Source organism: Saccostrea echinata, unplaced genomic scaffold, assembly GCF_033153115.1.
Source record: "Saccostrea echinata isolate AGI-Se365-2 ecotype Australia unplaced genomic scaffold, CSIRO_AGI_Sech_v1 ptg000061l, whole genome shotgun sequence".
Classification (NCBI taxonomy): Eukaryota; Metazoa; Mollusca; class Bivalvia; order Ostreida; family Ostreidae; genus Saccostrea; species Saccostrea echinata.
The window spans coordinates 1,539,314-1,560,341 of NW_026889810.1; the positions used below are offsets into that span (position 1 = coordinate 1,539,314).

General features: G+C 31.9%; 2 protein-coding genes across 2 annotated transcripts in view; one reads left to right on the plus strand and one right to left on the minus strand.

The window, feature by feature from the left end:
- LOC133175198 (cell death abnormality protein 1-like) overlaps window positions 1–3,051 on the plus strand; it is a 30,166-nt gene extending 27,115 nt beyond the window's left edge. The window contains exons 8-14 of the mRNA XM_061310311.1: window positions 706–846; window positions 1,048–1,185; window positions 1,334–1,440; window positions 1,685–1,805; window positions 2,164–2,229; window positions 2,792–2,813; window positions 2,929–3,051. Of these exons, the coding sequence (XP_061166295.1) occupies window positions 706–846; window positions 1,048–1,185; window positions 1,334–1,440; window positions 1,685–1,805; window positions 2,164–2,229; window positions 2,792–2,813; window positions 2,929–3,022 (689 nt within the window). The 3' untranslated portion in view covers window positions 3,023–3,051. The remainder of the gene's footprint in view (window positions 1–705; window positions 847–1,047; window positions 1,186–1,333; window positions 1,441–1,684; window positions 1,806–2,163; window positions 2,230–2,791; window positions 2,814–2,928) is intronic.
- Window positions 3,052–7,271: 4,220 nt separating this feature from the next.
- Window positions 7,272–21,028, minus strand: part of LOC133175167 (receptor-type tyrosine-protein phosphatase epsilon-like) — a 66,661-nt gene continuing 52,904 nt past the window's right edge. The window contains exons 11-23 of the mRNA XM_061310285.1: window positions 19,215–19,251; window positions 19,008–19,105; window positions 18,208–18,336; window positions 17,479–17,627; window positions 17,256–17,391; window positions 16,837–16,983; window positions 16,156–16,240; window positions 13,235–13,308; window positions 12,783–12,917; window positions 12,560–12,679; window positions 11,325–11,473; window positions 7,713–7,848; window positions 7,272–7,551 (exon numbers count right to left, since the gene is read on the minus strand). Of these exons, the coding sequence (XP_061166269.1) occupies window positions 7,462–7,551; window positions 7,713–7,848; window positions 11,325–11,473; window positions 12,560–12,679; window positions 12,783–12,917; window positions 13,235–13,308; window positions 16,156–16,240; window positions 16,837–16,983; window positions 17,256–17,391; window positions 17,479–17,627; window positions 18,208–18,336; window positions 19,008–19,105; window positions 19,215–19,251 (1,485 nt within the window). The 3' untranslated portion in view covers window positions 7,272–7,461. The remainder of the gene's footprint in view (window positions 7,552–7,712; window positions 7,849–11,324; window positions 11,474–12,559; window positions 12,680–12,782; window positions 12,918–13,234; window positions 13,309–16,155; window positions 16,241–16,836; window positions 16,984–17,255; window positions 17,392–17,478; window positions 17,628–18,207; window positions 18,337–19,007; window positions 19,106–19,214; window positions 19,252–21,028) is intronic.

The window sequence follows — 21,028 nt, forward strand, 5'->3', positions numbered from 1 at the left end:
CAACATTATGCTTAAAGTGCAACTTGTTTATCTGGTCAACATTTCTTGCTTATAGTAGAGAATGTTTATGTGGTCAACTTTTAAAGCTTGCATTAGAAATTGTTTATCTGGTCGATTTTTCATGCTTTCAGTAGAATATCTGATCATCTGGTCAACATTTCCTTTAGTTTAAGAACTATATTTTAATTATGATATACATAGAAGTACATAAATGAACATTCAATGAACAGCAGGCAAAAGTGGCTTATATAAGTTCTCTCCATTTTCTTATATTATACTTTCATGTAAATAAGTTGAATCTGATTCGTCGAGAAACATTTGTTAAAAAACACTATTACCTGCTTAATAATGAAGCCACGCCCTCCAGCGTAGCAACAGTTAACATTGCTTGACGACGGGTAACATTAAAAAAAAAATTGACTGCGCAGAATTTTTGCGCACAAGGTTCACTATAATATGTATTTGTATAAAACAGTCAGTATAATGTAATAAATATTGCATATAGTTGAGTGTAAAATTAAAAATTTTCACCCTTCGAAAACCATTGTCAACCTCGGCTCCGCCTCGGTTGACAATGATTTTTTGGGGGTGAAAATTTTCAAAGTTACACTCAACTACATGCAATATTTATATAATGGAAGATGTAAATCTGGTCAACATTTCATGATCATATTACAATGTATCCCCATTTTATTGTTTTGATAGAGTGTGTTCCTGGTTTCTACGGAAAAGACTGCAGGCGGAATTGCAGTAAAAGCTGTGGAGTGTCTAAGCGATGTGACAGAATCACTGGACATTGTGAGGGAGGATGTCAGCCAGGATGGCAAGGAATTCAATGTGATAAGGGTACGTACAAGAAAGAGGTGCTTTGCAGATACATTCTTAATAAGAAAAAAAAATGAAAAGGAATAACTCGTTATATTTCAAAATTCATTTATTTATTAAAAAAGAAAAAAAGATTTTAAAGATATGAGATACATACCTCTTGATCATATCATTCTTTTAATATTTAAAGAAAATAAACAGATCACTTTTTTATTTATATAGAGTGTGGAGTCGGACTTTACGGGGTTAATTGTAACCAAACCTGTGGCCACTGTTTAAATGACTCACAATGCCACTTTGTCAACGGCTCTTGTTTAGAAGGGTGTTCCTCTGGTTACGAAGGATCTCTTTGTATGAAAGGTTGTAGACAAACATATAACTTACAATATTAATTCTCTTTCTTTCCAAAATCGGAGACATGATCATATGAAATACCATGTTTTATATGTACAGATACCTTTGTATTTACAAAATCGATCAGTGCTTTTTAGAATTATTTTCTTTGTAGTTTGTAGACGATCATACTGGGGTGAGAATTGTAAAAGGAAATGTCACACAGACTGTGTCAACCAGATATGTCATCACGAATCAGGAGTTTGTGAAACTTATGTTAAGGTGAGCTATCAAATATGTCAAAAAATGCAGTGGAGGATATGCATTTTTTTAATTTATGTTGTTTTAAAAGGAATTGCCGAATACTCGTGATTTGAAAGAAAGAAAATGTTTTTAAAAAGATAGCACGCTAGAAAATATATGAGTTTACCGGTAACTAAATTTAATGCTACCTTGATGTTTCCGTCGACTGACCCTTATGTTTGAGTTATTGATTAATAATGCCTCATTTTATAAAATTTCGCAGTCACAGATGTGTGAAGCTTGTAGCTGTGGCAACACTACTACCATTATTAGTATTATTGTCTCTGTTTTAATCGTTATCTCCGGAAGTGTCTTAAATTACCTGATCTGGAAACGAAATCAGAGTGAGTAATCAGATTACTTCAACGTTAGAAATTTGAGAATGTCTGCTATGTTGACTTGAAAGGGTTGCAATAAAAAGATTTTTTGAAGTATGGATATTACTATGAAAATGCTAATTTTTTAAGAGCTATATAATGACTCTCTCCTTAAAATGAAATAAAACGATTTCACATTATCACATTTTACTGTATGGTTTAAAATAAGTTAGACTCTTTTTGATCTTGATTTAAAAAGATTAGAATAGAATGCATTTTACAACAAAGAAGTTGAGAATTTTTACGTCAAATAAAACAAAAAAGAAAGAACATTTTGTAAGATCATAGATATTAAAATCGCTATATTTTCTTCGATTAAATGAAGGTACGATTGAAAAGTTCTTCAAACAAAAGGATAATGTGAAGGAATTTCCAGCTGTCGATATTGCAGGTAATATTTCTAAGATTTCAAAATTTAAACCAAGAATGCCTTATTTATGTGCTGACTTAATTTCTAGTGCATATTAATGATTTGTCTGTGTTAATTAACATGCAATGAATAATGCTATTTTTAAAACATATCAGAAATAAATTGACCTTATTTTATTTTTAAAACATATCAGAAATAAACTGACCTTAAATCTACAAAGTAAACTTTTCTAACAACTCTGACTAGTAGATTCTCAAAAGTGTCAACAATTATCCCAATAAAAGCTTAGTTTGAAAGGATTTCAAAACTTAAAATCAGAAATATCAGATACGTATGTCTTTAGCTCCGTAACAAAAATCTTCTATTAAAAGTTGTGTGTTGATCAGAGGTTTGCTGTCTATGATCTTTCTCGGGTCATAGTGTATTCTACATTATCTCGTTATGTAATTATGAAAATACATACAGAATATTTTTTAAACTATCTGTATGTGTAGCTGGCGACAAAATCTTACGTTTGATTATTATGGTAACTTTAATCTCTGATTTCAAAGATAATTTTTTACCTTTATTTTTTACTTTCCAGATCAATACAGTGCGGGAGATAAGTATGCATAGTGTCTTCTCTCACTAATTAAATGTTTGCAATTTGATATGAAACATTTTGTAAAATATATTCTAAAAATGACTTATCTAATATTGTTGATCTATTAATTATAACAGAATAACTTCCCCTTATGCAGAACTCGGAGAACTCGGCAAACACAACACCTATGATGAGCTTCACATCTATGAGAAAGCTGATGAGAAAATTTGATACATTTATTAATGGAGAAAAGCTTATATGTTCACGTTTTATGCAGAAAAAAAATCATTCTCTTTATCATACTTATTTTTTTTCTTTGGTGTTGGACTCTACTTACTGTTTGAAGTTGTGTCGTATTTGATTATTGAGAAGTACATGTCTTGGATTCTCTCTGTTCAGGTGTGATATACAGTTCCCCCCGACGATTTTTCCTATCTATTTTAACTGGAATAAACGGCCACCTGTTTAATGCGGCCAGCGGCCACTCAACATCACATTATTTACACTGTAATAGGAGGCCATTTCGTTCACTGCCTCGATTCTATCGCGTCTTTTTAACACATTCGCTTGGACAATTATATGCTCATTGGTCAACTTTAACCTGTTAAAGCAATTAAACAAATTAGATAAGCTGAACTATGTTTGTGTTAATGAAAAAATTATATTCTCCTGTTAGACCATTTAGTTATTTTTTTTAATTTCAGGTAATGATTTTTCAACACCAACGATTGAAAAAGAAAAGAATTTAATTGCGATAAATAATTTTCCCATTGCTTAAGAAATCAATTCTTAAAGATATACACGCTATATAAACGCGATTTTTTATGTGAAACAAAATGATTAAATGATTTGAGAAACATGATGTGTAATAAAAAATAATTACTTTCCACAAAGTTTTACTAAATTCGTTGTAATTACAAAACAATTAGGCAAGATCTGCAATTAAGAATTCAGCCTATTCATGAATATTGATGAAGGAAGTGCGTAAACAGTATATAGACACGCATGTCCGCGGGAAATCATAGACAACGAGATACGTTGCATATTGACTACTATTTTGAATAAAAGTTAATATCTGTCATTACAGAGTAGATGGTTAATAATGGTTGTTTTTCAAAGATAAGTATCTTTAAACATAAAACGTATGCCATCCATGTCAAAAGCTATTTTGTATACCAAACGGCCTACCTCGTTTTCTTGACGCCATTTTTGTTTATCAATCTGAAAGTAGCGACGGTGTCACATGATGCATGAATATAAATATAGCATTACTTTCCTAGTAGGATAATAAATAATTATAATTTGAGATCTTTATAATGCGTTCATTTCCAGTTGTGTAATTTACAATATTTTCGTAACTTTATTTGGTAAACAAAATAAATAAATTTCCAACTTTATTTTTAACTGACGCAAGTTATAGCGTGTATATCTTTAAAGCTAAATTTTGTACTTTATGATATTCATTCATTATTTCTTAGAATGTTCACTGTGTACATATATTACCTTATACAAATCTACGATATCTTTACACCTTTAAAATGTCCATGTAGAAGCCCTAAATGGTACCCTTGTGAAAACAACGTACATTATTTGGCTTGATTATCCCGTGCATTTCACTATCAGGAGACGATTGGTAGAGATTAGTTACGCTCTATTGAACATGACACTTGTGCTCTGAAATGACTTCAAACTGCATAATACAGTACACATCTCTGGTCAACTGATCTACTTTATTTGTGTGTCTGTGTATAATAGAGAAATTCTGACAGCTTTATACAAAAATTAAAATTTATCAGACAACTTCAGCAAGTAAGTAAAAAAAAACAGGTGCATTGAGTGCGGGTGGGGTGAGATTGTTGAATACACAGCTGATCATTGCTTGAACATATGAAAGATAATTTTTAAGGGGAATTTATTGGCAAATTCTTATTGAAAAAGTCTTCTATGCTTTTTTTATCATCCTACCGTTTTTTTTTTTGGGGGGGGGGTTAAAAAATAACCAAAAAAATTATAGTGAGGCACATATATTTCTTCAAATGACTATTAATTTTAGTCTTACAACAGCACACTGATGAATGTATGTGACTTTTAACTGACATAAATAAACATAAACAAAAACATTTTTGGAATTCTCTAAGATGTTTAAGATTTTTTAAATGTACATGAATTAATAAATATACACATGAAAAGCATTTGTGAAATTGATTTTATATAATTTCTGATTATTAACTAATTTAACTGTAGTTTTACTAGTCTTTTCTGGATACTTTTATAAGCAATATGAATACAAATATTCCACTGGAAGAGGATATGTAATTAACACCCTTCTTAGAAGCGTAGCTGCTTTTTAAAAACAGTTTGACAATTTGGTGTTTACGAGTAAAGACATGAATTGCTAACGATACATGTAATAGACATAAAGACATGGAGTGCTACATGCATAAGATGATAATGAAAACATTTGCCCGAGAGATGTCGCATCCTGGGTCTGCAAAATGTTTCCTGCTGAAATGTAATTCACATAGTCTGATAGATTGAGTCGTTCTTTATAATTATGCAGTTTCTTTGATAACACAATACAGTTAAGGTGCCAAATGGAAATATCGGGGAATTTTTTTTTAGATAGCAAATATTCTTTACAAGGATGGACGCTTCTTTCTACGACTTTACTATTATCGGACAAATGTAATGTGGTTGAAAAGTTCTACATGTTGAGGACGATTAGATTTCTTATTTAGACTTGTCGCGTGATGCGGCAGTCATGTGATTTTAGCAAATTCACTTGCAGTGTTGAGGTCATCTATAAATTCCAATATTGCAAGGGCATAACCAAGTTAAAAACGACAAAAACCAAGTTAAAAACGTATCGATCCGCCTGACGTTACATTTAAATTTTGTACAATTTGAAGTCCCATAAGAAAAATTATAAAATACCTCCTGGAATCATTTTTTTTATATTTTCACGTCGTATCAGTACTTCTGTATTAAAGCATTTTGCTGTAAACGTATGGCATTTGGATGTGTATGCTATTCAGTACCTAAGGCTAAATCAAGTAAATCGCTAATTTAATTCCCCGTCCTTTGAAATGTATACTTACCCGACCTGACAGAAAATAGGCAGAAACTGCTAAAAATTTAGTAGTAAACCTGTATTTAATTACTTTTTTTTTTTTTTTAGAAATAACAGCTTAATCTTAAACCTTTAGGTCTTTCTCTAATTGACTTTTCACGTTTTATTTTTAATTAATAATTCATTTAATTATCTACATGTAAATATAAATCTTTTTTCTTATGCAATTTGTTAATTTTGAAAAGAGGATGATGGATTATAGATTTGCTTGTTTCTTAAAAATATTTCAATTGGTTGTGTTAAATTGCTCAAACTTGTGTCGAAGACGGGGTCAACTTGCCATCATAGTGTTGCGTAACTAACTTCCTATGAGTGCTCGTTTGTGTAATGCGGTATAAACACATAAACCTATAGTCTTATTTTCTCGCTATCCTACACACACGGACCACCTCAGACGATTTCATATATACACAGTGTGCGGAGTATCCGATTGAGTGTACAATAATTCTGGTTAGCAGCCAAACATTCCTGTATTTTTTTGGGGTGAATTATAAGTACCGTATAACTATAAAACCAAAATGGTTCACACACTGAACAAAGTTTCCATCTAGCCTATGAGAGATTTTTTTAAACAGAATTTGTTGTTTGCGTCATAAAACCTTTTCTGGCAATTTTTGGAAAATTTAATGTAGGAATTTATTTTTTTTTTTTTAGAATTCCTGAGGACATGAACTACGACGCTTCACGCCGGTATATTTCATGAAGCGCGTTGGTGCTTCATGATAAATATGCAGGCGTGAAGCGTTGTAGTTCATGTACCTCATGAACTATCAAAAATTAAATTCATATCTTATATTTATGTTTTCTTTTTATGACTTGCCACGTATCTCTGTCATTCAAGGATCATTTTTGAAAAAAAAAGTTTTACACTTTTTTTTAATTCAATTACCTCACAATGGAAATTTCCCTATTCATCCCATGGTAGATCATGAGAACGTGAACTTTTTCTACTTTGCAAAGAATCTTAAGGAAAAATATTTGGAAATGTAAATATAAGACAATTAATAACCATGGAAAATAAAAGATGGGTTCTTAATACATGTATATAAAGTTAAATAAATCATACAGATACATGTAATGGGGTACGAAGATCATCTATTAAACATGTAAATACGATTTTCTTTGTAAATTTTATTATTTAATTCACAGTATTTAATGTAATATCTTTCTGTGAACTAACAAAACAAGTAAAAATGTATGACAGTATGAAATCAATACCTTACCATTCAATCAGGATAGAAAATATTTTTAAAATGCTATTGATTTTTTTGACAGGTCAGTCGCTCGCACAAATTCATAAACCACAAATACATATAATTGTCTCTGTGTCAAAACTTTCACAGACCTCGATCGAAGCTCTTTTGAAAAAAGATATGATCAGAATACTCCCTCGTCCATATTTTTTTTATTAATTCATACCTAAAGGGATTCAATCATTTATTCTTATTATAGAAAAAGCAGATAAAATGTTCATAGTTCTGATTTTGCTTCCTCTAATGCTGTGCCTACAGTAGTCTATTGTACCATAAGATTATCCTATTTATTGGTTGTAGTAAACATTTTCCTCTGATGTGTCTCCTTGTGTCCGGATGTAGTTCAACAGAACATCGTAAACCATTCTGTATTCATCCTAAAATTAAAATTCAATGGAAGTGTATTCCTACCATAATTTTGAAATGAACTCAGTAGATACCACATGCTAATTAAGGAAACACTGTTCCCACGAAAGATTGAACTAAAAAAATATTATCATTTATCGAAAAAAATCAATGTTTATGATACAGAAATTACCATTGAGGAGCAGAGTTCTGGACGTCTTATCTGTAACTGACGGACAGTAGAGAAAATGTCCAACTCGCCGTCCATAGACAACTGTTGTAGTGTGTTATATACAGCACAAAATACACCACACAGGACTGCTCCGTCACTGATAATAAAAATAATATCAGTATCCATAGACAACTGTTGTAGCGTGTTATATACGGCACAAAATACACCACAAAGCACTGCTCTGTCACTGATAATAAAAACTAGATGAAATCCCGCGCAAGCGCGGGGAATTGAATTTATACCACTACCGACAGAAAATATATTGTAGTTTCTACTGACAGCCTACAGGCTTATAGCAGGAAAAAATACTTTGTTCAAAATCCCGCATGTGCGTCTCCAACAACCCCCCCCCCCTTTTTTTTTTTTTTTTTTTTTTTTTGTTAAAAATTGAAAAAAATTAATTTCAATAATTGATGTTTATTGTGAAACCTGTTATACTATGTTATGGACATTGTACTTCAGATGCTCTTATTTCATTTCCGTCAAGGATAAAAGCAGCGAATATGCACATTTTACTGATAAATTGATTGTTTTTTTTTTTTTGGGGGGGGGGGGGAATTCACAGGTACTTGGGTCTTGGTTTATAAATATGTATGTACCTTATTGATATGTAAAAAAAAATGTACTTTACCTTTTTTACATATCAATAAGGTACATACATATATATAAACCAAGGTGCAAGTACCTGTGTAAAAATGAGCTTTTAACGCCCAATGAATAGGCCGAGTATTTGATACAAAAGACTGTATTCAGAAAAAAACTGAAATGTATTGATTAAAGGACAAAAATTTACAGCTTTAATTTTTTATGAGGAATATCTTATTCATTAATTTTCTCTTTTCATGTAAGCAATTTTATTACGAAGTAGAAATTGTACTTGGGTTCGTTGGCACGATGCTCTCAGTGAGGAATATTTACACATTTTACCGATAAATTTATTAGGAAAATCTACTACATATATGTAATAGTCTTTCAATGTATAAATATATTCACAACTTATAGTGTTATCAATGATTTACCATTATTTCAATGACTATTCACACATAAGCTTTTTTTACGTTCCTGCAGCTATAATCGTCTCGTTTTTCTTTTTAACATCGTGCTCGATGCTATATGATGTTCTAGAAGCTTCCGTCAATATTGAGATCGGTGAATGACAAAAATAATTTGCACATTTCCCTTTTTAATCGGTTATCACAACTTATTTCTTTTATCTCATTTAAATCAAGTTTTGATTGAATAATTCAGTGATGACGTTTTATGAAATAAATAAACGATTGCTTGTTGTCAGTTTCATTGAAAATTGCCAGAAACTTAGATCCGCCAACCGGAACCGCCACCGTACTCACGTTTTTGCTATTTCATGGCTGTTTATAGAAAATAAAAGTAGACTTTTAATTTAATGTACGATACTTACAATGCGAGTTAAATCTAAATATAGTTTACGGACATCATATTGTATCTAGTGTATTCTTAAAGGAGTAAATAAAAACTCTGGTGCATCCGTTTCGGAGTTTATTTGCAAAATTTATTAATTTATAAGTATAGATGATATTATTATCCATAAACTGTTGTGATGTGTTTTATTCAGCACAAAATACACCACATAGGACTGCCCCGTCACTAATAATAAAAATAATATTAATATCCATAGACAATTGTTGTAGTGTGTTATATACAGCACAGAATACACCACACAGGACTGTTTTATCACTTATAATAAAAATAACACTAATATTTTACATTAATGTATTATTTTCAAGATCTAGTAAATAAATGGTGATTACAGGTTTTTCAAGTGTTTGTTATGGCGTTGAAAGATTAATTTTGTATATCTTATTTTTCTACAAAACTTATTCTTAATGTGCACAACTACAGTCGGGAAAAGGCTGTTAAAATAAAGATTCTAGCCTTGTCTTTCTATTTTAATACATTGTCAATTATGAGAAAGAGAAAAAATTCCAGTATTCTTTTTGAAAAATCAGTCATATTATTAAGGAAATAGGCGGTTTCCCCTCTTTTAAATGTAAAACTGAAATATTACGACCACTAGCATACTCAATATATGCACTTATAACCAGGTCAGTCCAACGTTCCTAATGGTCAATATGACATTCATATTATATTCTGTGATGACAGAATAACCCAGCAGTTATTTCGGTATCTGACGTACTATATATTATTGAATATCTCTAGATTCTGTTTGACCAAACGCAGAACCTACATTCTAGAAACTCGATATTTATACCCCACGCAACAAGTTGCGTGAGGTATAATGTTTTGACCCGTCCGTCAGTCAGTGTGTCAGTCAGTCAGTCCTGTTTTTTTTTTTTTTTTTTTTTTTTTTTTTGTCAGCGCAACTGCTCATAAACCACTGCACAGAATTTCGTCAAACTTTGCAGATATTTAGGAAACAATGTGTAGATGTGCATATTGCCCGGAAATTCCGATTCCTTTATTTTTTTCTAGGAATTTCGGCACTTTTCAACTTCAATTTTTTGCCACATCTTGAATATAGAGATGAGCAGTTTGTCAGTGCAATTCCTCTTACACCGCTGCACAGAATTTCGTCAAACTCTGCAGATATTTAGTACACAATGTGTAGATTGTGCATATTACCAGAAAATTCCGATTCCTTTATTTTTTTGGGAATTTCGGAACTTTTCAACTTACAGTTTTGGCCATATCTTGAATATAGAGATGAACAGTTTGTCAGTGCAACTCCTCTGAAACCGCTGCACAGAATTTGCTTAAACTTTGCAGATATTTAGTACGCAGTGTGTAAATGTCCGTATTACCAGGAAATTCAGATTCCACTATTTTTGTCACAAGAGTTTTGCCTATTATTGAAGAAACTTTCCAGCTAGGTAATAAGGAAATCCACTGAAATCAGCTTTTGTAATGAAATTTTATGTGAAATATTTTATGACCTTGAAAGACCCCTATTGATTTTGAGATCAAAATATTAATGATTTAACACAAACACACACAAAATCTTGGATAGTTCTCAACCAACCCCCCCCCCCCTCTCAAATTGGTGCTTTGCCTTAGATAATTTCATAAGTACAGTATATAAACAAATACATAAGACTACATCATAATTTTGTTTCCATCAATTATTTAAATGTGTAAATTGTCATGTGTTGGACATGGACTTACTCATTAACAAATCAAAATCACTGAGGAATTTAAATAACAGTTTGTCAGGAAAACTCATGCACTGAGTTTCCTGAGACTTTGTAGGTATTTAAGACATAATGTATAGATTTGTATATTACCAAGAAATTTTGATTCCATTATTTATCTAGAAACTTCAGCCCAATTAAATTTATAACATACATGTACAAAGATTTGAATGTCCTTATATGCAAGAAGTTTTGATGTGACGATTTTTTGCAAGTGGGGTATGTGAGCTTGCTCACTTTTTCTTTCATTTTAGGGGGTTATTATTTTTTAAAAATATCTATTGCAAAAAAGAAAAAGATAACTCGCTATTTTTCTTCTTGGCGATACCAATTCATAATGTATGTCCATTCAAAAGTTTCCAATAATTATTGTCTTAACATAACATACCTGCTGATTATTGTAATTGGACCCTCTGTTTCACTTTGAAGAGCAAAGGACACCAAACATAACATCTCCGCTACTGCCTGGGCATGTTCGATAGTTTTCGAGCTTTCTTTTGGCTCTATAATTGACACTGAACATTCTTCGACGTTCGCCTTTAGAGAAAGATAAAAAAGAAACATATTTACCATGAAGTAAATTAATTTCTATTAAACAAAAATTGTAAAATTGTATATTCTTACTGACAATTATTAGAAGGTTAAAGAATCGTATAAAGGACTTACAAATCTCATTTCAAATAGCAAAGGAATTTTACTACTAGAAATGAATTTTGCGGTTGATTTATCAATACTTGAAACAGTCAATTTGATCTTAAATAAAGGATTTGGACGTGGAGTCAGGTCCTTCGGATGAGACCGTATAAGCCGAGGTCCCGTGTCGCAGTAGGTACTGGCACGAAAAAGACCCCTCACTGCTCAAAGGATTTGGACGTGGAGTCCGGTCCTTCGGATGAGACCGTATAAGCCGAGGTCCCGTGTCGCAGTAGGTACTGGCACGAAAAAGACCCCTCACTGCTCAATGGCCGTTAGTGTCGAGTATAGGACAAAATTTGCAGCTCTCCACCGGCAAGTGGTGGCGTCTCCATATGAGTGAAAAATTCTCGAGAGGGACGTTAAACAACATACAAACAAACAAATAAATAAATAAAGGATTTCTTTGTGTTTCAAAGTGATTTTGAAAATTTGAATAATATAGTGTTTATATTCGTATATTAGGAAAAGGAAAAGAGGAAAAGGATGTTTTTGTAAAACATCTATACATCTTTACTGTATTCCAGTGACTATACAATAATTGTACTCGTTATTAGAAAGTTCTGTGTAAAATTTATTCTTGATTGCAAAAGATTCTTAAGATTTTGATTCAAAATGTTTACGCATAACAGTAAACATGCTGATCTTTGATGTAAAAGGAATAATACATCTTCTGCCGATTAGGATCTACCTTTGTATAAAGATCATTTTCTATTTTGAAATGGGGTTTTTTCAATGTCGAGCCATAATCATTTTATGTGGCTTCAAATTAAAATCAAATGACTTTAAAACTTCTGACATTATTTTTACTTTTTTTGCATTTAATATATGACTGCCTTCCAATTGTTCAATGATTGATGGCTATCAAGTTATGGTTGTTTTTGGAAATATTTCTTTACTTGTCACCCAGCATAAACTACATGTACCTACCATTTTCTGTGTAACGCTGATTGTGGTACATTTCACGTCGGTTAATTGTTCATGCTCGCTATGTACAGTGTATAGGGATACAGTTTTCGAACTGTTTATGTCTGGTAGCCATGCTTTTCTCTGTAAAAGATATAAAATAAAGTAAGTACTGAAATTCTTATGTTGATTATTAATTTCTGTTAAAAAAATTGTTAAAAATATTAAAAGATATCTATTTACTCACTGATTCAATATTACTGAGAGGATCCATACAGATCACAATATCTGACTCATGATCAGTGAGCAGGCGAAGGAAGTCAACAGCGTCCTCTTGTGAGGGATAATGTGTTACTATGAATGCATTTGGATTGGTGTAAGACTAAAATTTAAAATATATTTATATTTATAATGGGGAAGTGCATAAGTCTTAAATCAAAGCGCATCTTTGTTATGATTTGGTGGATGAAACGTTTGTAGGAAAATTTTAACTTCTACATATTTTCCTGCATTTCTAAAATAAATTTAAAATCAATCTGCAAGTAAAGTTATCAAACACAATGTTATGTAAAACTATGCCTGTTCGCCAGTATCTTTAAAAATACTTGTGTAAATACGCTCTGTTCTGATAATGTTTTATATGTCATAATGTTATGCATTACTTCACACGAACCATGATTGAAAAATATATATACATACAGAGAGTGTAACAGCATTGATGTAATTCCCGCGCTTTGGTACACGTGACGACAGGAACATACTGTATTTGTCAACTAAAAGAGAAAACTGGGTTTTATAAAAATTGTACACAATACAGAGTCATTTACTCAGACACCTTCATGTAGCATATCAACATGTCAAAGTAAGTAACTATGCATGCTATCGCTTTTCAGTTCAGGAAAGGAATTGAGAGCGCAGATTGTTGCATTGAAGTATCCTTCAAAATTAAAACAAAATTCCAGGGGACATAAATATTTCAACTTGTATAATTCACATTAAACCTTGCCATATTATAATAAAAAAAATTGTCATCACTGATATGAATGACATTTCATTGAATCTTACTATAATTGGGAAATATAGTCAAACTCTGGCAACAGATGGATCAAAGTGATCTGACATCTCTAACCCAAAAAAATACTATAGTAAGCTAGAGTTTACTAAAGACAAGTATAGTTTACTATAATATTAAAGTTCTTAGGGTAGTAAATTCAATATTTATTTTTTTTTAAATCAAACTATTTACATTATGCAAATTGTTATATTTTTTCTCGAATGCTTGCATGCTTTTTTTTTAATTTCACATGTAAATGAAATATGTATTTTCATATTTTTTTTTAAACCTTTATCACTGGTGTGTCAATAAAGAGATACTGAACCCCTAAATCTCATTAAAAATTCTAAGTTAAGTTTAACAGTACATCACAGTAAGAAATGTAAAAGATAAAGATAACGAACAGTGATCGATCTCAAAAAATCCATAAACAATACAAATATATGAAGAGGCCATGAAACACGGACCCCTGGAAATTCCAGAGGAGGGATCGGGTGCCTAGGAGGAGAAAGCATCCCCTGTTAACCAGTCACACCCGCCATGAACCCTATGTATTGATCACATAGACAGGACTATCCGTAGTCAATTCAGTTCAAAAACAAAGGCCTAACAATTGGTATGAAACAAGTCAGCCAAAAAAACGACACAATGCTAATAAGGTCATTATAACGACCATAAGGCCACAGCTAGTGTTTTCCTCTTCTCGTGTAGAAGTTTTTTTTTTTATTAAATTTTGCTTCATAAGAATATAAAAACAGGTCAGCTAATAAAGGAGCACAATTAGTATCCACCGATATTCCAACGGATTGTTCCAACTTCAAAATTCTTGTGTGTACAATCAGAGTGGTTTTTTACTATTTAATTACTATAGTAATTATGCTTCTGTCCAATCACTAGAGGTGAAAATTTCCTAAATCCGTTTTTATTTAAGAAGCAATTGTATATGATATCAAGAAGTTTAGATTTTAATTTATCGTGAGAAATTGTTGTATAAAGTGTAGAGAAAATCGTAAGTTTTGATGTTATAGACTTTTGAAAAATTTGATGTCACTACCCATACATGTATTTACAAACAAAGATACATAGTGGGTTCCAGTAAATGTTCAACAAAGCCTCTTTCTTTACACCTCACTAAGATATTAACAGTAGTGAAGGAGAAACTTCACGAGTACTGTGCAACAATATATTCGAGAAGTGGTGTAAAATCAGATGTGGATACTAAAAAATTCAAAGAAACTTTTGGAACATATGAAAACACAAAAAATTATCAAATTCAACAACATAAAAACTTACGACTTTTGTAATTTATATACAACTATTCTCCATGATAAATGAAATTCCAGATTTTCTGACATCGTTGACAGCTGCTTTTTCAATAAAAATGGAACTCGTAATTTAATTACCTTGTCATCGGTTATTTGCAAAATTACTTTGTTATAAAAAAAAAATCTCATTGTACACAAAGCACTCTAAAGTTAACTTTAAATAGAGCTCGAGTTTCTGATTGGCAATATCTATGTGGTTTTTGGGGACCAGGTTTTCCAACAATCTATTGGAATTTCCATGAGTACCAATTGCGCCCGATTATTAGCAGACCTATTTTTGTATTCATATGAAGCAGAATTTGTTCAAAATTGTTTACGTGAAAAGAAAGAAACACTTGCTGTGGCCTTCAATTTGACATTTAGATATATCGACAATATCGACGATATTGTAAATTAACAATGGTTATTTCCATTCTTATGTCGACATGATATATCCAGTGATCTTGAAATAAAAGATAACACAGAGTCTGATATATCTGTTTCATATTTGGATATTTTATTAGAAAAAGACGTTAATAGTAATCTAACAACAAAGCTTCATGATAAACGTGATGACTTTATCTTTTCAATCGTAAACTTCCCTTACTTATGCAGCAATATACCCTTATCATCTGCGTACGGTGTTTATATCTTTCAGTTGATTCGATACGCCAGAGCATACTCTACGTATGAACAATTTCTAAAACGAGGTAAGTTTTTGACAAACAACTTGATGAAACTTGAATATCAGCAGACTCGTTTAAAGTCATCATTTCGTAAGTTCTACGCCAGGTCGATACAATGACCTTGTCAGCAAATATAATCTTTCATTAAGTCAAATACTGACTGGCTTTTTTCATACTTATTGTTAGTCCTTTTATTACACACTGAATTGTCGACGGATTTTTCGGTTATTTCCCGACCATGACAAGAAGAACTCGGCGGGTGTGACCGGTCGGCAGGGGATAATCACTCCTCCACGGCACCTGATCTCATCTCTAATGTCCTAAAGGTCCGTGTTTGCTCTGCTCCTATTTTCATTGTTTAATGGACTTTTTAGCTCGAATACTGTTCGTTATCTCCACATATTTCATTTAACCAAATAACACTTAGTCGTATGGGTAATCTGAAATTATTCCAGGGGTGAAATAAACGGTCAAATAATACGTACAACATGCAGACAGACATTGATAGAAAAGAAACATTTTCCTCTTATGCTCAGTAAATGAACGTTATTTTTCATTACAAATTCGTATGCTTACGATGAAGAACAGCGTTACTATCCCCGTTTTGTACTGCAATCTTGTAATCCACTTCTGTGTACGAGGGCCGCACTCGTAGAAGATTCTAAATATCGAAAACATTTGATCTAATTCATTTCTTCCGGTTAAGTTTCAGCATTTTTTTACACTGCGAACATGTATGAGACATAAAAAAAAGTTGTATATACACAGATATTTCACATGTGTCTGTTATAAGATATTTTCAAGTATGTTCCATTAGATATTTGCATTTCAAACGTTTCATCAAATATGTGCTTTATGATTAAATCATGGTTTATCTTAATACATTTTATTATTAATTTTTTTTTTTTTGTTGTAACGCGTCATTTGATTGGAAAAAATTAAGATATATCGTATAACCTGGGTTGCCTATGTCACAATGACGTACGTCGATAGCGTATCAATACGCTCGACGTTAAATTCAAAATACGTACATTTTGAAGGCATTTTTGAAGGAGAAATTGTCTATTTTTTTTTACATTTAATGATGAAAAATTAAATTATAAGAAAAGAATTTATTAGCTACTAAAGTTATAGTTACTCAAGAACAGTTCACGCTATTTTATAAAACCCACGTTATACCAGTATAACTTGGATAGCTATTAAATTCATTCCTTGAATAATAATTTACCTAACCAGTTTCCCTGTTTAAAAATTTACCTGGAACTCCATTCTTAGCTCACTCTTGTTGGCTGGTTTATCTCTTGTAATTAACTCTGCTTTCCTTAAGAATTCATGTTTGGTTTGTACACATGTTGGAGCTTTGAACATAGTGTCAAGTGCCAGAAAAATAGTCATGTACTGTTCCTGAAATGTTTAGAATGAAATTTTTATTTGTCAAATATAAGCAATTTCCGAATTTTGCATAACGGATAAGGGCAAGTTTATATTTTTTTGTATATTTGTTATATTCATTTTAGGAACTAAAGAATTTTTCGTAGACTTTGTTGACAGATATTTAGTAAGGCTTTTTTTTTCACGTCAAACTGATCAAAAAGGAATTCTATAGCTTTATTTTTTAAATACATTCCTTCTAGACAAATACTATGCAAATTTTATCATTCACAAAGATCACTCACATAAGTTTGAACCATGTTCATTCTGTTTTCTCTCATTTTCTTCACGTACTCGGCGATGTTGACTTTTCCCTCTATTTTTCCCGCTTTGTATAAAGCGTCTATAGCAATATATGTACCTGTACGGCCTATACCAGCGCTAGGATTATAAGACGAGAAATATGTTATTTATTTATCGAGGTAATTAAACTGTATGAAAATAAATTTCAATTTGTTCTTTTATAACCTGCAGTGTACTAAAGTAGGACCACTATTTTGCTGATAAGCTGTCCTTGTCACGTGGTCATGAAAAACTACAAGACAGAGCAGTTCTGGTACACCGTGGTCCGGCCAGGCAGTATAGTGGTACTGGGTTACTACGCGGGATTTCTTTATCTGAACAAGGAACGAAAGCAAAATATTGTAGATGTCTTACTATAAAGGAACAACAATTCTCAAAATTGATAATGATATCAAATAGGGCTATATTTTAACTTTTAATGTTTTTGGTTGATAAATGTCATGTATGCTTGTAATTATGATTGATGATACTTTTCAAACTTTTGAATCTTTATCGTTAATATGATTAAGATTTAATTTTAAGAAAAGTACAAAACATTTTACGCTTTGAAAGAAGCATATCTTCTTTAAATGTGCTTTTATTTAGAGAGAAAAAAATTCTCCCCATGAAAAAAAGCTAACATAAATGTATTAGAAAATAAGACCCATATGAACAATCAATTTACTGTCTTTGACGTTATTAGTACAGAAATTAAAATAAAGAATACAACAACATATATCTGTATCAATTGCATTTGGTGTTTTGGACAGTGTGTGCATTATCATGTGGTAAAAAGTATGTGTTGTCTGACTTTTTTGATCAACTGAATGGACTTTTGTCTGATGGCTTTTATAGAGTTCTTTAACCAGAAATATTAATTTCAAATATGGCATATCTTCCCTTTTATTGACCTACCCCTTGATGAGTCACTCTGAATTTCCTGATATTGTAACATGCATATTCATGCTCCTCCTCCGACTGTATGGACACCACACCAAAAGTAGTAGTTTGGTGTAGATCAGGCCAGTACTTGGAACATTTTGTCTTGTAAGTAGATGTACGATAATGTTAGATTCTTAAACATTTCTTTTTTCGTAAAGGGGTTAAAAACCAAAAAAAAAAAAACTGCTTATGGGCAGCTAATCTCATGGCAAAAACATCATCCTATAGCTATTTTGGTTTCTTCTGGTATGTGAAAAAAATATATATATGAAGATAATATACAGTAATCAAGCTCAAAAGAGTCCATTGAAACAATACAACTTGCGAGCAGAGCACACACGGACCTCTGAAACATCAGAAGTGGGATCAGGTGCCATGGAGGAGTAAGCATCCCCAGTCGACCGGTCAGATATGCCTTGTGCTCCTTATCAAAGCAATGTCTTATTAATTTAAATGTATATGAAAAGCTTCAGTCAATATTCGACTTAACGATAGATTGTATATGCTAAAAATGTCATTGTATCAACCAAAGAAATGGCGAAATGTTGACTTTCAACGGGCTGTTAATATCCTTGTATCATCAACATTTTGTCAGTAGTTTGCCTTGTTTAATTTTTTGTTTTAAAATATAGAGACCGTTCTTGGGTAACGAATCAATATATAAGATTTTACCAATATTTCACTCTCAGTAATTTGTTAAATTACCATCTAATAACCTTATATAAATAAGTCTTTTAGGTTGGTAAGCAATATCATATCATACTTGACATTACCTTATTCCCTTCTTTGAGGTTGGTGAGCATAACTAATTGGTTGACATTTTCCTGCCAAATCATGGTCCAGAAGTCTATAACTGTGTTCTGACGAGGTCCTTTTAAAGACATAAATATCTTTAGCACGGAATTACTTGTTTCTAATTGTTAAGCGTGTTTAAAGAAAAAAACATCAAAAATACGAACGAACAGAAACAAAATTGGTACCTTGCGCTGCAATATACTTGTTTGTTTCATTAATACCCTGTAAATGAAAGGAAATCAAAATATTTTATGAAGGAAAATATTTGATGAATGCCACTTTACAAAATACATGTACTAAGTATAACCTGCTATGCTTCTTAAAAGTATAATGATTTCCATATACGAGAAAATAATATGTATTAATTAAGCAAATATTCAAATGTATTAGTGTTTTAGAAGATTTCGAAATTTGTCATGTATTCCTATTTACTAGTATATAGCTCCAGCCTCACATGATGTCATCAATTTTTTGCAAAATCTTTCAGTAATCAAATTTTGAAATATATGCCCTATAGAAATGTAAGTTTTGTTTTCTTTTTCTTAATAGGTCTCAAAATAATATGCTTTCATAAAAGAAGTTTAAAATATTTTTTCTATAATAAATCAATTATTCTTTTTAAATAGTTCAAAAGACAATAACTTCTTTTTTATATTTATTTCTTCATTTATGTATTTTTCTTGTTATGCCTCTATTGTATTATGGTGCCCTATATCTGTAATTCATTAACATTCATAAAGTATCAAAACTCGTTCTTGAAACTTTGAACATAACAATTATTTCATTTGAACCAGGTTTAATGCGATTTAAATAAATCTGTTAACCAAAATTGTGCGATATTCTAAGGTTACATATCCTTCTGTTATTTTTTTAATGTCTGACATCTTAGAAAACGTGGCACAAATTGCATTTTCTTTTATTTCAAATAAGATTGAAATATTTTAAGAGAAATATACCGCTTTTTAACTTCTTCAAACCTATAAAATTGTGAGGTAAGAGACACATGAAAAGAAAAACATTTTAAAATTCCTCTGAATAAAGCAAATCTCCTAAGAAATCCACTGCGGGCCGTCCAAGATGCTATTTTTTTTTTTCAACAAGAGGCCCATGGGCCACATCGCTCACCTGAATAACTAAGGCCATGCATCCCTCCTTGTAATACCTACTGTGACCCAACCCTACCCCCAGGGGTCATGATTTTGACAATTTAATTAGAATCTACACTACCCAAGAATGGTTCCACATAAGTTTCTGCTTTTCTGGCCCAGTGGTTCTTGAGAAGAAGATTTTTAAAGATTTTTCCTATATATTTCAATGTAAAAATTGGATTCCCTTTTGTGGCTCCGCCCTACCCCCGGGGGTCATGATTTTAACAATTTATAATCTACACTACCCAAGAATGCTTCCACATAAGTTTCAGCTTTTCTGGCCCAGAGGTTCTTGAGAAGAAGATTTTTAAAGATTTTTCCTATTTATTTCAATGTAAAAATTGGATTCCCTATTGTGGCGCCGCCCTACCCATGATTTTCACAATTTAGAATCTATACTAACCCAGGATGCTTTCACATAAGTCTCAGCTTTTCTGGCTCAATGGTTCTTGAGAAGAAGATTTTTTAATTACCCAACCCTATTTTTGCCTTTTCTTGATTATATACCCTTGCAATAAGACTTGGCCCTTCATTTTAACAATTTTAACCCCCCTTTTCCAAAGGATACTTTGTACCAAGTTTGGTTAAAATTTGCCCAGTGGTTCTTGAGAAGAACTTGAAAATGTGAAAAGTTTACAGACGGACGGACAGACAGACAGACGGACGGACGACGGACAACAGGTGATCAGAAAAGCTCACTTGAGCTTTCAGCTCAGGTGAGCTAAAAACTGATCATATAAACTAAAGTCATCCGCTAAAATATGGCTGAAATACTGCTGACTCGGCGTAAAACAATAATCAATCAATGTAAGTAATCATTTTACCGTACCAGAATGTCAAGTGTCAGTTGC